This window comes from Mustela nigripes, chromosome 9 (assembly GCF_022355385.1).
Source record: "Mustela nigripes isolate SB6536 chromosome 9, MUSNIG.SB6536, whole genome shotgun sequence".
NCBI classification, from domain to species: domain Eukaryota; kingdom Metazoa; phylum Chordata; class Mammalia; order Carnivora; family Mustelidae; genus Mustela; species Mustela nigripes.
In genome coordinates, this window is record NC_081565.1 from 23,381,292 (window position 1) to 23,405,329 (window position 24,038).

At 38.8% G+C, this 24,038-nt stretch overlaps 1 protein-coding gene across 2 annotated transcripts in view; it reads left to right on the plus strand.

Moving 5' to 3' along the window:
* Nucleotides 1-24,038, plus strand: part of TMEM245 (transmembrane protein 245) — a 96,843-nt gene that overhangs the window by 21,122 nt on the left and 51,683 nt on the right. Inside the window, exons 4-8 of one of the 2 annotated variants that reach the window (XM_059411120.1) lie at nt 6,200-6,316; nt 7,794-8,012; nt 10,864-11,033; nt 14,538-14,561; nt 19,535-19,639. In XM_059411120.1, coding sequence (XP_059267103.1) covers nt 6,200-6,316; nt 7,794-8,012; nt 10,864-11,033; nt 14,538-14,561; nt 19,535-19,639 — 635 coding nt within the window. The remainder of the gene's footprint in view (nt 1-6,199; nt 6,317-7,793; nt 8,013-10,863; nt 11,034-14,537; nt 14,562-19,534; nt 19,640-24,038) is intronic. The other variant, XM_059411121.1, reaches the window with a different exon arrangement.

Genomic DNA, 24,038 nt, shown 5'->3' on the forward strand with positions numbered 1-24,038 from the left:
TAACATATTGAAATGGGTTATAAGGGTGGTATCTTTTACCATTCATGTCAGGCACTTGGAGGCCCCTCCCTGACCTCCCAAGCATGGATTAGGTTTCCATCTTCTGTGCTCCTCAAATATGCTATGCCTGTTTTTACATTAGCTCCTCACTTACTGACTCATAACTAATAATCTAAATATCAAACCGAGTTTGGGACTTGGGTCTCAGGCTCTTATGTCAGCGTGCAGCGTAGTCACCTGTTTGGTGAATGAGGACTTAGTGGGAGTTGAGAAATACGTCAAACTGCAGCCAAACCGAAAATCCATTGTTGAGGAGCTGTAACATTGAACGACTTACTACAAGGGACTCATTTTTCAGAATCTCTCAAAGATGAGTCACTACTTGATTAAATTGCTTGTGAAGAGGTGGGCTTAGTAATTTAGGACACTCGACTAGTCTTTAATCTTACATCAGGGAGAACGCTTCGTTTGAATTCTGACCGGAAGTCTTTTTCTGCTTCTGCTCTGCTGTCCCAGGCCATCAGTCATCAGGCATTTCCATCCTCTGCTCTCTAGTGGAGCCCGAGAAACCTCTCTTGGGTGCGCAGAAAGCCAAGTCCTGTCTTGTCTCTGGTGTAATCAGTTTGTTTTTGAAAATTCTGTCTGGAAGTCTAAAGAAGCACGTTAATCTGTCCAAATCTTCCTCTGTTTCCCCTCTGTCGTTGTTGTCATGGTATTCCCTCGTGGTTCTCTTTACAACCTTAATCTGGAAACTTGGGGCTCATCTTTGATCCTTCATCTTTCATTTCATTTATGCGTTCATCATCGGGTCTGGTCCACTTTGACTACTCCCTGCCTCTTAAATGCAGCCACTTTTTTTTTTTTTCTTTTAAGATTTTTATTTATTTATTTGAGATCACAAGTAGGCAGAGAGGCAGGCAGAGAGAGACAAAGGGGAAAGCAGGTTCCCCACTGAGCAGAGAGCCCCATGTGGGGCTCCATCCCAGGACCCTGGGACCAGGACCCGAGCTGAAGGCAGAAGCCTTAATCCACTGAGCCACCCAGGTGCCGCATAAATGCAGCCACTTTGCTGACATCTCCCCTGCCAGCTGCTGCAGACCGTGCTGTCGTCTTGTCTTGCCTGCAGTACTGCCGTCACTTCTCTCCCTGTACCCATTCTTGGTCCCCTCCAATCTGCTCTTGACCAGACAGCAAGCACGATCTTTCTGTATCTCAAAACTGTTCATTTATTTGCAAACTGGGAGGCTGGGTGTGCTTCTGAAGGGCAACATGAGAGATCCTTGCCGTGCTTATCTTGTGTCCATGCTGATAATCCCGAGCACAGAACTGTGCCTCAGTGTTGCAGGGGAACACTGGGGGAAACTGTGAAAAGCATAGATAGATCTCTCTGTGTCATTTCTTACAATTGCAAGTAAAGCTACAATGATCTCAGTGACGTTTCAGTAGAAATACTATCCTGTTTAAAATTCTTCACTCCTTCCCTGCTCCTTTTAGAATAAAGCCTGAAGTACTTACCATGGTCTTCCGTGACTTGCATCATCTAGCTCTCGATGTCCAGCCTGGTTTATTCGATACCAGATTCCTGCTAGCTGTGTTCCAGACACACTGACCTTCTTACACTATCTTTATCATGCTAGTGTCTTCACTTAACAGCCTTCCTACTCACTTCCTGCTGTCCCAAATGTTACTCTTGACATTCTTTTGATGAATGCCTTCTCTTCCTTGGTATAGCAGCTTCATTTTCTTTTCTCTTTTTGGCATTTTATGTTATTTTAATTTAAATTCAATTTAATTAACATAGGGTATTATAGTTTCAGGGATAGGTTTTAGTGATTCATCATTTGTTTCTAACATCCAATGCTCATTCCATTGAGTGCTCTCCTTAATGCCCATCACCCGTATACCTCCCCACCCACCCATCTCCCTCCAGCAAGCCTCAGTGTGTTTCCTATAGTGAAGAGTCTCTTATGGTTTGTCTCCCTTGCTGTTTTCATCTTATTTTTCCTTCCCTTCCCCCTATGTTCATCTGTTTTGTTTCTTAAATTCCATATATAAGTGAAATCATATATTTGTCTTTTTCTGACTCATTTTGCTTAGCATAATACCCTCTAGTTCTATCCACGTCATTGCAGATGGTAAGATTTCATTCTTTTTGATGGCTGAGTGTGTGTGTGTGTGTACCGCCTCTTTATCCATTCATCTGTCGATGGACATCTAGGTTCTTTCCATAGTTTGGCTATTGTGGACATTGCTGCTGTAAACATTGGGGTGCATGTGCCCCTTTGGATCACTATGTTTGTATCCTTTGGGTAAATACCTAATAGTGCAGTTGCGGCTTCGTGGGGTAGTTTGATTTTTAACTTTTGAGGAATCTCCATAATGCCTTCCAGAGTGACTGCATCAGTTTGCATTCCCACCAAAAGTGTAGGAGGGTTCCCCTTTCTCTGCATCCTTGCCAATATCTGTCCTTTCCTGAGTTGTTAATTTTAGCCATTCTGACAGGTGGTTTTGTGGTTTTTGATTTGTATTTTTCTGATGCCGAGTGATATGGAGCATTTTTTCATGTGTCTGTTGGCTATTTTTATGTCTTCTTTGGAGAAATGTCCATGTCTTCTGCCCATTTCTTGACTGGATTATTTTCTTTGGGGTGTAAGTTCTTCATAGATTTTGGATACTAGCTCTTTATCTGATAAGACATTTGCAAACATCTTCTCCCATTCCATAGGTTGCCTTTAAGTCTTGTGGACTCTTTCCTTTGCTGTGCAAAAGCTTTTTGTCTTGATGTCAAGTCCCAATAGTTCATTTTTGCTTTTGTTCCCCTTGCTTCTGGAGATGAATCTAGTAAGAAGTTGCTATAGCAGATGTTAAAGAGGTTGCTGCTCATGTTCTCCTCTAGGATTTTGATGGATTCCTATCTCACATTGAGGTCTTTCATCCATTTTGAGTATATTTTTGCATATGGTACAAGAGAATGGTCCATTTACATTTTTCTGCATGTGGCTGTCCAGTTCTCCCACACCATTTGTTGAAGAGACTTTTTTCCATTGAATATTCTTTCTTGCTTTGTCAAAGATCAGTTGACCACAGAGTTGAGGGTCCATTTCTGGGTTCTATATTCTGTTCTGTTGATCTCTGTGTCTGTTTTTTGCCAGTACAATACCTTCTTGATGATTACAGCTTTGTAATATAGCTTGAAGTCTGGAATTGTGATGCCACCAGCTTTGGTTTTCTTTTTCTTTTTTTTTTTAAGATTTTTATTTATTTATCTGACAGACAGAGATCACAAGTAGGCAGAGAGGCAGGCAGAGAGAGAGAGAGGAGGAAACAGGCTCCCTGGCAAGCAGAGAGCCCGATGTGGGGCTCGATCCCAGGACCTTGGGATCATGACCTGAGCCGAAGGCAGAGGCTTTAACCCACTGAGCCACCCAGGCACCCCTTGGTTTTCTTTTTCAACATTCCTTTGGCTATCCAGGGTCTTTTCCGGTTCCATACAAATTTTAGGATTATTCATTCTAGCTCTGTGAAAAAGTTTATGGTATTTTGATAGGGATTGCATTGAATGTGTAGATTGCTCTGGGTAGCATAGACATTTTAACAGTATTTGTTCTTCCAATCCATGGGCATGGAATATTTTTCCATTCTTGTATCTTCCTCAGTTTCTTTCATGAGTATTCTATACAGAGTTCAGATCCTTTTCATCTTTAGTTAGGTGTATTCCCAAGTATCTAATGGTTTTTGGTGCGATTGTAAATGGGATCAGTTCCTTGAATTCTCTTTCTTCTGCCTCATTGTTAGTGTATAGAAATGCGACTAACTTCTGTGCATTGATTTTATATCCTGCGACTTTGCTAAATTCCTGTATCAGTTCTAGCAGTTTTTTGGTGGAGTCTTTTGGGTTTTCTACATAGAGAATCATGTCATCTGCGAAGAGTTGACTTCTTCTTTGCCAATTTGGTTGTCTTTTATTTCTTTTTGTTGTCTGATTCTCAGCTTCTTTTTCATTTCTTAAAGAGAAGCTGTTCCTGATTCTTCAGACTAAGTCAGATTTTTTTGTGTTAGGAGTTCATGAAATAGCTAGTATGTTTCCTTTACAGCAGTCACCATAGTTTGTATACACATTCACATTTGTGTGGTTCTTTTTTTTTTTTTTTTTTAAGTTTTTTATTTTTAAGTAATCTGTGCACCCAGTGTGGGGCTCAAACTTAAAACCCTGAGACCAAGAGTAGCACACATGCTCTATCAAGTGAGCCAGCCAGGTGCCCCCCCCCTTTTAAAGGTGAATTAACAAATTATTCCCTAAGTATGGTAAGAATTTTTTTCCCATGTGGTTCTTTAATTTGTATCCATCTCTTCCACTAGACTCCATGGGGGCAGGGTCTATGTCTTTATCCATAGCATTCAATACAGTGAGTAATAACATGTGAGACATGAGAGGCAATGTCTTTTCCTCTCATCCTGTTTCCTTAGTGGCGTGAAAGAAACACCTTTCATACTTAGGCTAGAAGAATAGGTCCCAACTCTTCTCTTCCCAGATCATGAGTTTGACGTTCTCTTGGATTGCCTAAAAGTAAACCTCTGTTAGGTATTTAGTAGAAGAAGAATAGGATATGGTTGAGCAAGATAAATGCCCTTGATCCTGATGTTTCAGTCTACTGGTGAGCCATTTCAGGACCCGGCCTGCTTGTCTCTGGGAGATGGCCAGCCTTGGATTTGCTGAGTAGGTGGAATTCATTGGAGCTGAAATTCATTGGCTTTCTGAGTGGTCAGGGCTATTTTCATTGGCAGCATTCTATGTTGTTGCATTGTATATTGGTCTACCAAAAGTGAGGTCCCATCTCTATGAGTGTTAATGTTCTTAGTTGTGGACAGTAGAATCCACACTAGCTAGTCTGTGTAGAAAGAGATATTGGTTAGCATATAGACTTTTTGGGAAGTCCAGACAATTAAGCTTAGGTCTGACACAGGCAGAAGCAGTGCAACTGGGAAAACTACTCCATGACACCAAAGGACTATTTGAGCAGAGAAGCCACAGCTGCCACAAAGTTAGAGATCAGCCAGCAGAACTTTTAGAACTTCTGCTAAGTAACTTCCTGCAGAAATACCATATATCTCCATGACTGTTTGACACCCGAGTATCCAAATTACTGTGAGTCCCACTATGGTCTTCTATGTCTTGGACTGGTGTGTAGAAACTGCCTTATACATGGGACCTTAGCTGCAATGGAGTTTAAGGAATATAGTCTAGCTTTACAGTCTCTTGGAGGAGGAAAGCATGCTAGAACCTGGTATTGTGTGTGCTAGTCTGTGTTGTCTGCCATAGCAGATTAGACCATTACAGACAGACCTCACTGGCCACTAAATGTTTTTTTTAAGGATTTTATTTATTTATTTGATAGAGAAAGCAAGAGAGCACAAGCAGGGGGAGCACTGGAGGGAGAGGGAGAAGCAGGCTCCCCACTGAGCAGGGGACCTGATGTGGGCCTTGATTCCAGGACCACGGGATCATGACCTGAGCTGAAGACAGGCTTTTAATGGCTAAGCCACCCAGGCGCCCCAGTAAATGGTTTTTTTTGAGTTTAGTGCAAATGATTAAGCTTGGTGTACTACCTTTTAGGAACTTAACATGGGGACATATAACATGAAACAGAGTAATATATTTTAGACTCTCAGTGGTGGATTTTGCCTGTGCTGAATAATTACTTTATCGAGCTTTATGGTTTTGCATAGTACCCATATGTTTGCCTATTTATTCATGGAATGTTCTTATTGAGGGCACCGAGCGTTAGCTGTTCCATACGGTACTGAGAGCTAGTAACGCAAAAGAGAGTAAGACAGTCTGCATTCGGGAAGCTCCCAGACTTGGTGTGGCAATGTGTTTTAACAGAGACATGCGTTCACATTAACTCGTGAAGTTAAAAAGTAAAAAAGGAGGACTCCACATTTAGGTGTCCACCCTCAGCTGCGTGCACCAGTGTGAGTTCCCAAGGGAGACTGACATGCAGTGTCCGGGGACCAGATTTTTAGTAGACTTCCCTGTTGATTGTTAAGCATTCTCCCTTGGTGAGGAACCCCTGTCCCTGGATCAGTTAATAACTGTTCTGTTTCATTGCTTTTGAAATCTTGGTACTGTGTTTCAGTTTGCAAAAGTTGTTTCCCACTTTGCTTTAAAAAGTTGTAAGAATACTTGCTTGTTTTCCAGGAGCAGAGTTACCAGGGCAGGTTATTTCCATGGCTGCTTCTACTCTAGCGACCTTGGCCATCTCCATTACAGGGTACGAATCCAGCCCTGATGACCCGCCCTCCGCCCAGCCTGCAGGTGACTGACCTTTTGAAGGAATATTTTCAGAATCATTTGGGAAAATGAAATACGCTTTATAAAGGATAAGCTTAAAGGACATGAGCATCACAGAATGTGATTTACTGGTCCTTCAGTTTCCTCTGATTTCTACTTTTACACTTTTCCTCCTCTCATCTTTGTTCTCCCATAATCACTTTTTTCATACTTTTAATTATTTACCTTTTTATGTTTCTTACCTTGAATCTTTATCTTTTCCCTTTCTTAAAAAAAAATGCTTTTCTCATTTTTCTTCTGTTATTCTCACTTTCCTTTCATTTTATTTTCTTTTTCTTGGTGCCCCATATACCTTTTCCATATTTTTTTGCACTTCCTCCTTTCCTTGTTTTCTACTTCTATAGCTGTCAGTTCTTCTCCACTGCTCTGTTTTGCTCTCTTTACATTGCTTTTGTTGTTGACCCAACTTTTTCTTTTGGTCTTCCTTTTCTCTCTTACAGTCCTCCATTTCTCTGGCATTTCTTGGTTTTCTTCTCAAAGTTTGCTTTGCATGCCTCATGCTGTTAATATATTAACTGTTTGCCCTAAAATGGGCCTGTTTGGTTGTTCTGGATACCGTGCTTCTACAAGATCCAGCTGGCAGATTTACATCAGCTTTAAAGTCACACTGTACTCACACAGAGTTCAAGAACGGAATGGCCATCTCTGTGCCAAGCGGTCTCTTAGTTCCAGGGGATTTGCAGTTAAGGAATATTTTTGGTGAGCTCTTCCTAAAGAACTTACTTGAGAAAAGACTTGAAAGGAGGGATCAGCTAAGAAAAAGTCATTTAGGGTGGTAGGAAAACATGTTTTTATTTCACATTGAATCATGTTTTCAGAACGAAGAGGGGATGATTATTCTTCTAGGAATCTGCCACTCCTACCAGCATGAAGTTTTCAAATTAGATTCTTTTTTTTTTTTTTTTTAAGAGCAGTTGGCTCCATTTTAGGTGCAATGACATTGAAAAGCCGTGTTTTGTCTTGGCTTTATCATATATATATATATATATATATATATATATATATATATACACACATATAAAATCATATTAAAAGAGGAGACATTTTTAGGTCTAGGAATTCTGTAACTTAATATTGGTTGCTTTGTACAGTTTGAGGAGTTTTCATGGGCAAATTATAATTCTCAGCTATTTTGTCATAGTTTTTTATTTGTCATAAAATTTTGAACAGTGTGAAATGTATATGGTAAAAAGTAAAAAAATCACCATACCCAACCCTACCCACCAACAAACTTTATTTCTGCAGATTTAAATACAGTTGTATAATTCTCCATACATTTTTCAGTGCCTCTGCAAACATACATCAGACCTTTGTCTCTTTTTGTGATCATACCATCAGAGTCCATTTTGAAGGCTCACAGTAGAGCAGCCTAGCGAATTGCTTCGTAGAACTCCTGACTCTTGTGGGCTAATATGGTGGTGCTCCCCCAACCCCCTTTCAGAAACCATGGACGGAGGAGAGCCCCCTCCAGCATTATCTTCCTCTCCTGCACCTTCCACCCCTTCACCCACTCTGGGCAGACAGAGGCCTGAAATGGGAACATTTGTCAGGAAGAAGAAAACCAGCGACATCTACTTCGTGTCCCTCTTGTGGGCCATTATTGGAGTCCAGCTCTGGCTGAACCTGTGGATCGTACAGCTGCTGCCGGTGCCGATTGCAGGTAATTGGCCCCTTACGGTCTGGTCTTGGAAGACTTCTTTTTCTTTCGATTTTGGATTTTTATATTTGAGGTAATATTACTCTCTTTTAAGATAAAACAATGTATATTTAAATTGTATATTTAAAGCTGTCTTCTAAGCCTGGAAAAGTAAGTAATTCAGGTGAATTTAGAAGAGTTTTTTATGTCATACTTTCCTGATTGTTTGGGCTTAACCTCTTACTGCAGTCAGAACCTTTGCGAAATTTATTTATTTATGTACTTTTAAAAAAAGATTTTATTTATTTGAGAGAGAGCACACATGCGTGCGAGCAGGAGCAGAGGGGAGGGACAGGGAGAAGCAGACTCCCTGCTGAGCAGGGACCCTGATGTGGGGCTTCATTCCAGGACCTTGAGGTCAGGACTTGAGCCACCCGGGTTCCCCCTCTTTGCCAAGTTTATTAAGTCCCCAGTTGATGCTCCAGACCTGCCATCCAGATACCTCCTAAATTTGATTAGTCCTTTTTTTAAAAAAATTTTATTTATTTATTTATTTGACAGACAGAGATCACAAGTAGGCGGAGAGAGAGAGAGGAAGGGAAGCAGGCTCCCTGCTGAGCAGAGAGCCCGATGCGGGGCTCGATCCCAGAACCCTGAGATCATGACCCAAGCCAAAGGCAGAGGCTTAACTCACTGAGCCACCCAGGTGCCCCAGTCAAAGCTTTTAGCTGTTGATTTAAAGCTTTTCACTGTTTATCAAAGCTTTTCACTGTTGATTTAAACATAATTTCCTTTCGGGTGCCTGGGTGGCTCAGTTTGTTAAATGTCTGCCTTCGACTCAGGTCATGATCCCAGGGTTCTGGGATCGAGTCCCATGTTGGACTCTGCTCAGCAAGGAGTCTATTTCAACCTCTTCCTCTGCTTGCACTCCCCCTGCTTGCACGCTATCTCTGACAAATAAATAAATATAAAAAAATAGACGTAAGTTCCTTTTTGGAAGCCTGTTTAAAAATCTTAATTCATTGGACCATTTACCTTCTAGATCCTTAATTTTAAAACTTATTATTTGTATTAACTTGGACAGTTAATGAAATAGTTAACCTTTGTAAAAAAAAATTTTTTTTTAAATAGATTTGTTAGGCCCAGAACACTGTATAGTGCCTGTCATTAGGGAGCATAGAATATGAGGTCCAAGTTTGTATCTGCATCTTGCATCCTCAAACAGAACTTCTCTTTGGCAGTTGGAGCAAGATACAATTGTAATGAAGTATATACCAGAGTATATACCAGATCCATGCTTTCTGTTAAGGAATTCATAGAACTGCTTAGTGAAATAGTTTAAATTGCTCTTTCTGGATTGTTCCATATGTTTTTGATTTTGCCAAATGATTTATTTTATGCTGCCAAATTGTGTCGGGTACTATTGGAACCCCCTTAAAATTTGTTAGCAGGAGTTGGGACACCTGGGTGGCTCAGTGGGTTAAGCCTCTGCCTTTGGCTCTCTCTGCCTACTTGTGATCTCTGTCTGTTGAATAAATAAATAAAAATCTTTAAATTAAAAAAAATTGTTAGCAGGAGTTAACATTCATCCTAGTCATTTCTTAACTTTCAGGCCATCATAACAATTTGACATGGCTTTGGGAGAGCGGGCTTTGAACAGGTGGCCCCGAGAACATTTTCTACAGCCTGTAATTTCCCTGGGGTTGTTCTAGAGACCATAAGAGCTTTCCTGGGACCTCCCCAGAGATTTAGAAAAGTTAATGATGGAATTGTTGAACTGGTATGTAATACTGAACTCATGGTTCAAAAGAGTAAACTGTGAACCCTTAGATTGCATGGCTAGGGCTAAGGACACAGAAATTCCTGGAATTTGGTAAATTATAGTAGTTGGGATCAGTTATCCAGAGTCCAGACTTCAAGGCAGCCCCACAGTTAAGTAGCACTTCCATCTGGCCCCACTGCCTTCATAGTTGGCTTTTAATAGGAAGCTCACCCCCTGCTTGCAGGACGACCTTGCTACCCAGTGCGGAGGGTACATCATGTTCTCCATGAGTGGTCTCTGCGGAAGCTATACCCTGCGTAGCCTCAGGGACTATTTGTAACAACCCTGCTTGTCTCTACTCTGCTTCTCTACTGAAGCCTGCTAGCAGATTCATACGTACAGAGTAGCATCAAGTAGAGAAATAGGAATACCAGAGGTATAAAATCATGATACAGATGGAATTCCTGATATTTTTCTGGGCACTAACGTTGTTAAACATCCAAGGAGAAGAATAGCATTTGGCAATAGCATCTATAATAGCCAGGGAAATTGGGACATGTCAGGGGTTAAGATTCTTCAGCCCGGAAGGGTAAGGTGTGAGGGGCCAGGATTGTAGTCCCTGATATCTTTATGATCAGAGTGTCTTACGTTTATACATGCTGTGAAATAATCCCTGGCTCCTGCGGGGATTCTGGACTTGACAGCAGAGGCAATATATGGGCAGGTGGGGTTGTGTGGAAAGTTATTTGTCCTAATTCTGACAGTCTGGAATGCCATGAACTTTTCATCTTTCCCCTTGCCTTTTTTTTTAAATGGATTTTTAAAAAATATTTTATTTATTGATTTGAGAGAGAGAGCACAAGAGGGAGAGTGAGAGGGAGAAGCAGACTCCCTGCTGAGCAGGGAACCCAATGCTTGATCCCAGGACCCCAAGATCATGACCTGAACTGAAGGGAGATGCTTAACTGACTGAGCCACCCAGGTGCCCCCTTAATTGATTTTTTTTTAATATTAGCTTTGCTGTTTTAGAAAGGTCACATGAAATTAAAGGGCCCTTTCAAGTTCTGACTTTGTAATCTATGTTTTGGTTTTCTATGTCTTCCTTCCTTCTAGTCTGGATCCTCAAAAAGCTCGTTATTCACTTTGGAGTTGTGGACTTCCTGGAGAAACGCTGCCTGGTGTGGTGGCAGGCTGTGGAGCGCTTCCTCAGGGAGAGGCAAGAGGCTCTCGCCCCGTGGCCAGTTGTTGGGCTTGGAAAATTCTTGTTAAAAGTTGATAGCAAGGTATTATATTATAAGCACTTGGTCTGTTTTAATGGAATATATATATATATTCATTCCATGTCATGGTATTTGGTGTTCATACTATGATTGTCAATAACACATTTAATGTCTGTATCTGTGATGATACTTAAAGTTTAGAACTATGGCTTCTGTAAGGATAGGATAGACTTAGTTTAAATCAGTATTGTATAAGTAGTTTTCCCTCTTAAAAATGGTAGATAAGGATGTCATGGAACACGTGCTCAGCTCCCTCATTGAAATCTAAAGGGGCTAAGTGACTTGCCTAAAATTACATTGTCAGGTAATGCCACCTCAGTGCAGTATTTTTGGAGTAATTCTCACATGTCAGATAATGGGCTAAGTCCTCAGGAAAATCCACTGACTCACAGAAAAGTAGATGCAGGAGCTCTGTTTAATGGAGAGACAGCAGTCCATTAAAATTTAGACACAGTGGTTAAGAACATGAACCCCAATTTCAAACTGGTTGAAATCCCACTTCTGCTACCTACTAGCTCTGTGATCTTGGATGAATTTCTTAACTTTTCTATGCCTTGTTTTCCTTATCAATACAATAAACATAATAGCATGCACCTCGGAGAACGGCTGTGGGGGTTAAATGAGTTAATAGACATACAGTTCCTAGATCAGAGCCCGATTCATAGTGGCTCTGTGTGTTAGCAGTGGTTTTAATTTGTGGAGGACAGGATGTACAGAATACAGTGGCAATACTGAGCAAGAGGGGACTGGCTGTTGGCAAGGCAGTGGGAGAGGGGAGGTTTTGCAGAAGAGGTGATGCCAGAGGAAATTTCAAGGCACAAGTAGGAGTTTCTTAGGTGACAGGGCAGGAGGAATAGGCGGATGGAGCAGTGCAAAGGGAACGACTGCCACAGCGTGACTTCTTAGGGAGCACCAAGGAAGCAGTCACAGTGGGATATATGCAGACTCGAGGCAGGAGAGACAGGCGAGACTGAATCGAGGTCTTTGTGGGTACTGTGCTGTGTGAGCCGGACTTCCTCACGGAGCCTACGGACTGTTTCCCTGAGCAGGTCCATCCATGACTTCAGGTTGAGAAATACTGTCAGGTGAAACCAGCATAGATAGGAGTGGGATGAAGAACTGGAGTTCACGTAAGATGGAAGGAAAGAAATCTTTTATTTTTATTTATTTATTTATTTATTTTTTAAAAGATTTTATTTATTTATTTGACAGACAAAGATCACAAGTAGGCAGAGAGGCAGGCAGAGAGAGGAAGGAAAGCAGGCTCCCTGCTGAGCAGAGAGCCCAGTGTGGGGCTCGATCAGGGATCATGACTTGAGCTGAAGGCAGCAGCTTAACCCACTGAGCCACCCAGGTGCCCCAGGAAAGAAATCTTTTAAAGCCATGGTAATATCTCCTTGGGGAGCAGAGATGCAGGGGGATACATTGTTTTTTTTTTTTTTTTTAGGATTTTATTTATTTGAGAGAGAGAGAGAGGGAGAGGGAAATGGAGAGGGAGAGAGAATTTGAAGCAAACTCCACACTGAGCACAGAGCCCAATGTGGGTTTTGATTCCATAACCATAAGATCTTAACCTGAGCCGAAACCGGGAGTCAGAAGTTTGTTTGTTTGATTTTGAGAGAGGGAGAGAGAGAGAGTGTGTGTGTGTGTGCGAGCATGAGCAGAGGAGAGCGGGGAGGGCCAGGGACAGAAGGAGAAGCAGATTCCCCTCTGAGCAGGGAGCCTGTTGTGGAGCTCTATCCCAGGACTCTGAGATCATGACCTGAGCCAAAGGCAGACGCTTAATGACTGAGCCACTGAGCCACCCAGGTGCCCCAAGAGTCGCAAGTTTAACTGACTGAGCCACCCAGGCTCCCCACGGGGATATGTTTTCTTACGTATTGCCTTTCTGTCTCCAGAAAGTTTGCCAGTTTTAGTTTCCATCAGTATAACATAAGGCAGTGCCCATTTTCTGAGCTCTTGCCAATACTAGATATTATAACAAAAAAGTATTTTTCAGTTTCATAAAAAGAAGTATGAGTGGTGTTTTAGTTTGAAATTAAAAAAATGAGTTTGCTTATTGGGTATTTATATTTTTATTTTGTGATTTGCCTATTTGTATTCTTTTTTCAATTTTTTTAAATATGAAAAAGTCTAAGATTTCCCACAGATTTTAACATATTTATCATATCTTCCTGGTATTGGGGTGAAGTTTTGTTTTACTAGAGCAGATTAATCCTGCAGATTGTTTAAAGAGGATGACTCATTTCAGTTAACTTCTGACAGCCTTACCACTATCAGAAGGGATGGACACTAACTCTTGTTTTCAGAGTCCCACATATTTGTATTTGGAACCCTTCACTTAGGACAACTCTAGAATTGTGTCAGTTGAAGTTCTGCAGGTATCAAAAGTGTTTGTGATGGAGTAGCCTTGTAAAATTGTCATTTTTTATTCAAATTTGTATGCCAACTTGTTCTTAAGAGGGACAGTAAAATAAATAAAACTATCATTTTTGGCTATAATAATAAAACATATCAGAATAAGTGACTACTGCAAACTGAATATTTGTCTAGTAATAATCGATGCCATAATTATGTTTTATCTAGTATAATAATACATATGGGTTGCTGCTTTGGGCAGTAAATCTATTTTTCATGTTTCTTTTAAATTTCAATTGATGAGACTAGTGTTTTTGAAACTATACCTCTACAGGAGATTGATTGAAGTATAGTTTTAAACGTGCACTGGGTATACTTTTAGTAAAAACTCTGCAAAGATAAAATTAAGCTTTTTAGTTTTTATATTTTTTATATCACTAATAATGCCTTCAATCCTGTGTTTAGCGATTTTTACATCATGTGTCCACTAACTAGTGTTATATAGTGTTAAATATTGTGAGGTGTTTTGATGAGGTAACGTTTGTATGAAAGAAAGGATGTTACATAAAGTAGAAAGATGAGTGCTTCAAAAATTGAGATGGAAGGAGATACACCAAATATTAACAGAATTTTGCTTCCGTCTGCTCTTTGGCCAAGTGTTCACTGTTCCAGATGAGCATGGAAGTGTTTTACTGTTTAAAAAATGTGAAATGACCTGTACTATAAAGCTACAGCCACAAAGTTCAATGAACACATAGTATTTGAACATGAATTAATTTATAAAGGGACACAAAATCCTTTTGGTACCTGAAATGAGAAAGAATTTTAATTATTATTCTGATCTTTGGAATTTGGTGTGACTACTTAAGCAGACAAGCATGTATTTTTAATTGTAGAATTGCCAAAAAAGTTTGTGGTTATTTTAGTTATTGTATATCTTAAATGAATACTATATACAGTTGATTTTAAAACTTTGTTAATGCATTACAGTTATTTTCCCAGTTTTTGTTTTGTTTTGATTTTTGGTCTGGGATTATCTCCTCCTCATACTCTCAGTGACTTTCTTTTCTTTCCATACTATTATTGCATTCTCTAATGATATTCCACTGTTCTTATCTTCTCTTTCTTACCTTACCCCCTACCCTCAAGCTCTGGCACTGGCTAAATAAGAAGGTAAATGAACACATGGATGTTGGGTTTTATTACTGAATTCTGTAACTTCCCCCTGTCTCTCCATTTTCTTTCTGTTTCTGTCCATATGTCAAAATTAGTTTTGGCTTTTAAAGTTCAAATTAATAAGCTATGGAAGGTCGTGAATCATTGGTACTATCACAGTACAATTTTCTAAACACCCAAATCTATTTATTTAGGATAAATGGTTACTATGTCCTTGCCCAGGTGTGTGTCAGAAGTTCTGTCTTACAGTCCTTTTGTCTACAGTGAGTGATTGCCATTTTTTTTCAGCTCTGTAATGTGGCCCTACTCTAGTCTTCTTTGATGTGTGAGAGCACATACTTATCGAAAAGGAACAAGAACTTTTTTGTAATAGATTTTATTTATTTATTCATTTGAGAGAAAGAGAGAGAGAATGAGTGGGGGGAAAGGGCAGAGAGAGAGAGAGAGAGGGAGAAGCAGTCTCCCTTTTGAGCAGGAAACCAGATGCAGGGCTGGATCCCAGGACCCAGAGAACAAGACCTGAGCCAAAGGCAGATGCTTAACCAACTGAACCACCCAGGCACCCCGGAAATAGAACTTTTTATTGCTACTTATTTTATAAATGACACAGGAATTTTTGAAAAAGATCTGTGAAATACTGGATTCACTTGGCTGGTAATTTTATATAGTGTCTTTTTTTTTAAATAGCTACTCTTCTAGAATTTCATTTTTAACTTAAAAAAGATTGTGGTCATGTCCTGTGACCTTTAATTTCATGTATTTCCCAAGGTATGATGTTGTATGTATAGTGAATGCTTCGCATGATTTGCATGAAATAGGTACATTTTTAATAACTTCAATAAAGGCTAATCCAGATAAATTAGGGGTATTGTACTTGTGACATGTAGCCTATATATAGTAACTGTAGATGTAGATTCATCAAATCCCTGAGACAGATAGCAAGAGATGACATTTATGTGTATCATGTTTAGATACAACAAAACCTTAAATTTTCAGTGGAGATATCATAGAAGACCTTAAAATGAGTGTGGTACTTCATAGAAATTGACCAAGGTGACTTTTAGTATAGAGATTAAGGTTTTCTTCTTTCTTTTGAAGAAGTAGAAAGGGGTGACTTGACTTGCCTTAAACTCTGAACTTTGGATTGAAAATAAACAGTGTGTAAAATACATATATACATACACTTATTGGCCACTGCCCTGCTCCTACCAACGTACATGCTGTTGTCTATACTTCCATTCCCTGCAAAACTAACACGAGTAAATGAGTTCAATCCTTGGCAAATAATAGTGCTGCAAACAAAAGTCACATTTTCTTATTTTGATCAAAGTAGGTGGTTTTATACACTTCTCCAACTTGTGTATGTTGACATGAAATTGTCCTCAAGGGATGAGAGAAAGGAGAGCTAAAGTCATTAGGTGCAATTTGATTTAACCTTCGGTGACTGCCTGAGTTAGAACACCTAATTTAAGAGCTATTTCTTAGCTAACCAGTTGTGACTCAGGTTTAAAAGATTCCTAAGAGATCAAGTGAAGGTTTCCTTTTTTTGATGATTCCGTATAGTATAGGTAAAGCATCGGTGGAGAGCGGGAGTGACTGCTGTAAGTTCTGGGACTGTACATTCCAGGAAAGCACATAAATAAGTTGAGGTCTATTTTATTACATTACATCCAAGGTTAGAAAATTTGCAGCATTGGGTATTTGGTGTTTCAGCTTCAAGTGGAGTGAACTAGGAAACTAATTCAAGGGAAGGGAGGGTGAGAGAAAACATATTTGTGGTTAATTGAGACAACCTATTTCTCAAGGCTTGTTTTATTTTTAAGTGTTGTTTATTTGCACTAAGACTCAACTAGAATTTGCCTTAAAAGAAATAAAACAAAAGAAAGCCCACAGACCCAGAATAATGAATAGAAAACTCAGTAGTGGAATGATAACTTTCTTAGTAGCTTCCTATACACAAAGCCAATTTAGAAGTTTCAACGTCTTGCAGTATAACCATACATTTACTGACCTCTCTAAATTTTGAAAAAAAATAAATGCATGCCCTTCCTTCACGCTGGAAACATTCAGAATGTCATTTTAAAATTACTCCCCTTCCCCTTTAAGAAAATAGAGTTTAATAACTAAAATAATTTCTCAGAGCAAGGAAGGCTGGGGAGATCCCCAGGGACAGTGTGACTTCTCTGGGCAGGTGGTAATGACAGCTGATGGCAGTGATGGTAGGTGGTGTGGATTCTGCTGCCCAAAGCTGAACACAGCTTTGAACACAGCTCTGTATCCTGGGACAGTGCCTTTGGCATATCTTTAGGAATTCTCTCCTCCATTCCCTTCTGCGTCTCTATTGCTTCTTCTGTCCACGTGTCTCTCTCTCTTTCCTTTTTTTTTCTTAAAGATTTCATTCATTAGAGAGAGAGTGAGCGACAGAGAGAGCACGAGCAGGGGCAGAGGGAGAAGCGGACTCTCTCCTGCTGAGCAAGGAGCCTGATGTGGAGCTCAATCCTAACACCCCGGGATCATGACCCGAGCTAAAGGCAGATGCTTCACTGACTGAGCCACCCAGGTGCCCCTGTGTTTCTCTTTCTATGTCTGAGTTTCTGTTTCCTCGAGAGTCTTCTTCCGTTCACCTTTTTCTGGGGGTTCTTTTCCTCCATCTAAGTTTTCTGTCCACTTTTGTTATTTCCTCTTTATTGATTTGTCCTCTGTTCTGTGTACCAGTTTCCCCAGCCACACACTTTTTTCTCTTGTTTTGATCTTTAAAACAACAACAGCAACAAGAAAACCTCCCTTTATTCTTTGGTAACTCCTCCTCCATCTCTCTTTCCCACTCTTCTCTCTTTATCTGTCTCCATTTTTGTCCTGTTTTTTCACTGTAACTTAACCAGAGATAATGGCACTGGATCCCCCTCCCCATCTTTTTAGTTTATATATTGAGCATCTTAAATAGTTCAATTTGTTTTAAATTTTGAATGAAACCTTTAACCCTTACTGTTAGCCCTGAATACAGGTTTTTATCTTATCTCCTTATCGCTTAGTGTGGATTTTTTCTAACCCTTAGGTATATGGCTTCTGATAGGAAAATTCTACCCTGGTTTTGAAACATAAAGTTTGATTTTGTAATATTGATATACATAATGTGTTTGTGAATTCCATGTTTTATATGTTAGAAATACCCCCACTTAAATTTAGATACATTTTCTAAATCATTATTTACATTTTAAAAACATATTTCAGAATAGACATTTTTTAGAAAATTGGCGCTCCCAAGTTATTTTTAGAAATTATAATTTGTGAATACAAATCTGGTCTTAATTCTGAAGTTATTTATGTTTGCCTGTTCAAATATATATTTGAGCTTTTACCATGTGCCACGCACTGTCAGGCTTGGGAACTACAAAGAAGAAGAATAGTAGCTCTTTACTCAGGAAACTGTCTTAAGAACTATTTAAGAGTTGGTTTCTGATTGTGCAACTGGAAAGTTTCAATTGATTTTAGAACGTACATTCAAAATATGACATCTGACCTTCCATATCTTAGAAACTTGATACTATTTTTTTAATCTCTGTATTGTCTTTGATGCTTTGGTGGCATGCACTGAAAATTAACTCTTCTGTTTGAAGCTATAATTGTCCAGATAAAAGATGAACTTTTTATCTTTGAGTTCACTGCAGCGTTGATCTCTTAGTGATAGTATCTTTCATGAAAGATAAGGGGATGCAAGCTTACAGCACGGAATGGAAAATATTTTAGAAGTCCTGTTTTGTTTTTAACCACCATTCTTTGCTCTTGTGTGCTTAACTCACTGGAGGCATAATTCAGATTTAAATTAAGACTAACTTATTCAGCAATGCTGTAGCTTATGCAGGGGTTGAGGAGTGCAATGTGGTGTTTCAGTAGTCATCAGTCTAATTGATTTTATTTTTGAAATGTTACATGGTAGCTTTGCATGGGAGGAATTGTAGAAATCTGTCATAATTATTATATATTCTGAAAACAAAATTTTTTTAAAATGTAAGGTTATGTGTGATTGTGAAAGATGAGAGAAGTTATACTCAAAATATAGCATTTAGGGAGAGCTGTAATTTTATTGATTAAGGAATTGATTAAGGAATTTATTGATTAAGGAATAACCATTATAGTAATGATTATTTTTTATTTACAGTCAATTTGTCCTAGAGCTTATGTTTTAAAAAGAATGGATATTTCAAGTAGAATGTCAGATTTTAAAAAGTATTTTGTTATGAAATATTTCATATATAAAAAGATTTAAAGAACATCAGTGAGTTTGTCCTCCAGCTTGATAAAACATTCCCTGTATAATTAAAGCCCATTTTGTATCCCTTCTAATTGTGTATCTACCTGCTGACCTCCCCCCTGCCCCCGCAGGGTTGTATTCTGAAATTGATATTATCGTTACCTTAACCTTAGATTCTTATTATTACTGTTTTTGTAACCTTAGTGGCATCAAAGGGAAAAAATATTTTGAATGTAATTCCTATTTTAATTTGCTCCTATTTTATTTGTATAATTTAGGGAATACCTATTTTGTAAGGCATACTTTTTCTAAAGCTATGTATTTGCTAATTGATAGTAAAATTCCAGGAGATTGAGGTCAGCTAATGTACTATCATTACTTCGTTTAAATATTTTATTTCGTTTTGAATATTTACCAGATTATAAATTACAACTTGAAATGTAAATATGCCATTGTGTGAGAATTCAAACATAAATATGTTCAAATTGACTGCCTTTCTTAGATAGGACAATAATAAACTTTTTATATAACAATAGTAATTAATGCTATTAGTTAATTTTCTGAACTTGCTTACAGCTTTCGCTGCTTTAATCATTATGCCGTAGTTTGATTTGCAATGCTGAATATTCTATTTTGTCTTAATAATATTTGGATATATATGCATTTTTATTAAGTTATGCTCAGAAGATGAGTAATTCTCTTTTTCCTTTCTATGCAGATGATCATCTGGTTGGAGAAGATGTTAGACAAAATAATAAGCATTTTCATCATATTTTTGTTAGTGATAGGAACTCTTCTATTAGCTCTACTCCTGACTGCAAAGGTAGAGTATGACAGTTACTATTGCCATTAATAAACTCTTGTTGGGGGGCGCCTGGGTGGCTCAGTGGGTTAAGCCGCTGCCTTCGCTTCAGGTCATGATCTCAGGGTCCTGGGATCAAGCCCCACATCGGGCTATCTGCTCAGCCGGTAGCCTGCTTCCCTTCCTCTCTCTCTGCCCGCCTCTCTGCCTACTTGTGATCTCTCACTGTCAAATAAATAAATAAAATATTTAAAAAAAAAAAAAAAAAAAAAAAATAAACTCTTGTTGGAATTTTAATATTCAGGGGTGCATGGGTGGCTTAGTTGGTTAGAAATCTGACTCTTGGTATAACCTCAGGTCTTGATCTCAGGGTTATGAGTTCAAGCCCAAAACTGGGCTCCATACTGGGAGTGGAGCCTACTTAAAAAACTGTAGTATGTACAAGAAGCTGGCAGAAGCTGGAAAGCTTTCTTTGCTTATAAATATGTATAACAAATTATTTAGATTTTTGCATTATTAGTTTTCCATGAATTTGTCTACTTTTTTTTTATGTGCATTTTTATTTTGTTTTTAGCAAACTCCTCAAAAGTGATCACAGAAGAAATGATCACAGATAGAGAAGAATAAATGGCTTCTTTTAAATGGGAGAACTCTGGTCTCATGAGTCCTAATCTAGTTAGTTCCTTGTTTACTAGCTCAGAATTTCTTGATTAGCTCCTTCCCTTCTTGTCCCATTGGTCTTTCTCTAATATACCATAGAACCTTTATATCTCAATTTCTAGGTCCTTCTAGCATACACTTCCAGTTTTTTCTCTTCTTAGTTTGGACTGCTGTAATAGAATAGTATACACTGGGAAGCTTAAACAAAAAACATTTATCTGTCACAGTTCTGAAGTTGGGGAGTCTCAGATCAAGGTGCCATCACAGTCAAGTTCTTGGTAAAAGGTACTCTGTCTGGTTTAGAAGTGACCGTTTTCTTCTTGTACCCTCACATGGGGGAGAGAAAGGTCACCTCTCTTGTGTCTCTTCTTATAACAACACTGATACCGTAATGAGGGCTTCCATCCTAGTGAACTAATTACTTCCTAAGGCCCTGTCTCTTAACCATCATATTGGAGATTTGGATTTGAACATAAGAATTTTGGGAGGATACAAACATTCAGGTTTTAACACCCTTCTTTGTTTAAAAAAAAATTTCTCTAAAGTGCAGCTAGAATTTTCTCTATAGTGATGTATCTTCTTGACTTTTAAAATAAATTCTTATTTATCTTAATCTTTATCTGAAGTCCCCTGAATTTGTCATCCTAGGTTTTGATATGTTACTTTCCAGGAAATGTGAAGTTTATGTGAAATCATGGATATGAAAAATTTTCATATAGTGCTGTAGAGATATGTTATCAGTAGATAATCTGATATGCAGAATTTACTGAGGGATTGCATTGTTTCTTGCTATATGAATCTCCACTTGGAAGTCCTGTTCTTAGTTATTTTTAGGCTCACTATGTCCTCAGTCTCAGCTCGTAATAACTTGCTCTCTCCATATCTCTGTTTCAGTTTCTATGTAATTCTTATCTGTTCTCTGGATACTGATCATGTATAGTCACTTATATAAACTGTATAGACTTGTTTAGAGACCTTGTTTTGTTTTTGCTATATTTTGCCTAAACCTGCCATTATACATTCTTACCTTCTATTGTAGTTCTTAGAGAAACCTTATAACACTATGAGCTTCCATTTTTCTTTTTCTTCTCTCCTGCTCTTCCATTTCACTTTCCTTTCTGTGCTTCTTGGCAGAGGGTCTTCTTGACTGCTCTTGTCAATTCTTTTTTTTTTTTTTTTAAGATTTTATTTATTTATTTGAGAAGGAGAGAGAGAAAGAGCAAGCAAGAACACAAGAACAGGGGGAGGAAGAAGCAGACTCCCTGAAGAGTAGGGAGCCCAACATGCGGCTCGATCCCAGGACCCCAGGATCATAACCTGAGCCCAAAGCAGACACTTAACTGACTGAGCCACCCAGGCTCCCCTGCTCATGTCAATTCTATTCATTTTTCATATCCTTTTTTTTTTTTTCTCAACCCATGCTTCAATGAGCTTTTGCTTTCCTGAACTTGGATAACATGTATTACTGAACTACTTTTTTGTGGTCTAGGACTTACACAAACTGAGCTTTTGAAGGAAACTTATTGGTTATCTAGTTTATTCTCCCAGCCAATAATGGGATTCTCTAACACCATGAAAGTATCTCCACTTGAATGTCTAATAGCCATCTCAAATATAACATATCAAAAACTGAATTTCAGCTCTTCCCTTGCTTGTGTGTTCTCCTCCTGAAAGTAAGTATTTTGGCGTAAATGACCACTCCATTCTACTTGCTTAGATGAAAAGCTTCTGAGTCATCCTTGACTACGTTCTTTCCTTTTTGTTATCCACATCCAGTCTGTCAGAATTCCTTTTAGGCTTCATCTTTGGGTAATAACAGGGCAAGGATGTCAGATAATTCCTTCCCACAGAAAGCAAGAGCAAAACAGCATAAAATTATTAAAAATACTGGGAAGCCTGGGTGGCTCAGTCAGTTAAATGTCTGACAACTCAGTTCATGATCCTAGAGTTCTGGGATTGAGCCCTGTGTTGGGCTCCCTGCTGAGCAGGGGGTCTGCTTCTTCCTTTCTCCCTGCCCCTCCCCCTGCTCATGCGCTTTCTGTCTTTCTCTCAAATAAATACAATCTTAAAAAATTATTAAAAGCACTGTATGAGGGCATTGGAAAACCATCAGCAGGAAACTGTTGGAAAACCATCAACAGGAAAAACTGTTACTGAAGCTGGTTAGGCAACAGTCTGAGGAGTATTTCCTCAGGAAAACCTGTTACTGAAGCTGGTTAAACAGGTAGTTTGTGACTTTCGTGTTTGGAGTTTTACTCATTCTGCCTAGCTTGGGCAACAGAAACCTGCAGCTTTTCCTGTGGGAGGTAGGAGACTTGGTTTGGGGCTGGCAAGAGAGCAGCTATAAATTAAAGGGAGAGATTCTGGAAGCAAGAGAACCATGAAAGGCTTAATTATAAGAAGATTAATAAACCATACATCCTAAACTGGTATCTGGGAGACTCCATGGAGCTCTGTGCACTTTGAAAGCTTGGAGAATTTGCAGATTGGTTGTGCCTTTGATTGCATTTCTCAACTCACACATCTTAGGCTACAGATCATGAAGATTCCTATTGTGAGCATGATTTTTGCCAAAATCATTTGCTGACTGCTAAACTATGCAGGCTCAGGGGAAGGCTTTAGGCTTTAAAAAATAATAATAAAATAAAAAACACTGAGCAGAAACATCAGTGACAGGGAAGGCAGATTTGCAGCTTCACTACAGAAAGTTAATCGCTTACTGAAACAAGCAGCAGTTCTCAGAAGAACAAAACAAAATCCAGAGTTGCTACAACACATTTTTTTAAAAAATTTTTTTAACCAGAAATTACTAGACATAAAAGAAACAGGTAAGTGTGACTTGGAGGGGAGAAAAAGCAGTCAAAGAAATGGATACTTAAGTAGTGCTGATGTTGGATTTAGCAGCTATTATAAATATGTTAAAAAACTAAAGGAAAGTATGCTAATAATGTATAAATAAATGCAGATGCTCAACAGAGAAATGGAGACTATAAAACGGAACTAACTAGAAATCCTAGAGCTGAAAAGAGCAATAACAGGAAAAATTTACTAGATAGGCTCAACAGCAGATTTGGTATCTGGGGAGGGGAAAAGAATGAATTTGAAGAAAGATCAATAGAAGGTTTCCAATCTTACGAACAAAATATTTTTAAGATAGTGGATGAGGAGAGACTCAAAGATTTGTAAGATGATAGCAAAGATTCTAACAGATATATAATTGGCCTTCCAGAAAGTGAAAGGAGAAAGAGAAGAGTGGAAAAAAAATATTTGAAGAAATAATGGTCAAAAACTTGTCAAGTTTTGTGAAGAGCAATAAAATAGCCAAGAAGCTCAACAAATGCTGAGTGGAATAAATACATATAAAACAAAACCTAGACACCCATCATAGTTCAACTACTGGAGGCCAAAAAGATAAAAAAAAAATCTTGAAGGAAGCAAGAGAAAAATTACACATCATATGCAGGAGAATAATAAAACAAGTAATAACTGACTTCTCATAATAAACAGTGAACACCACATGACATTGGAATGACATATTTAGCCTTAGGAAGAAAACAACTAGTCAGCCAAGAATTTTATATTTACTGAAACTATTTTTTTTAAAGATTTTATTTATTTATTAGAGCATGCACACATGAGAGTGAGAGAACAGGGAGCCTGAGGTGGGACTTGATCCCAAGACGCTGGGTTCATGACCTGAGCGGAAGGCAGACACTTAACTGACTGAGCCATCCAGGCGTTCCTCTGAAACTATTTTTTG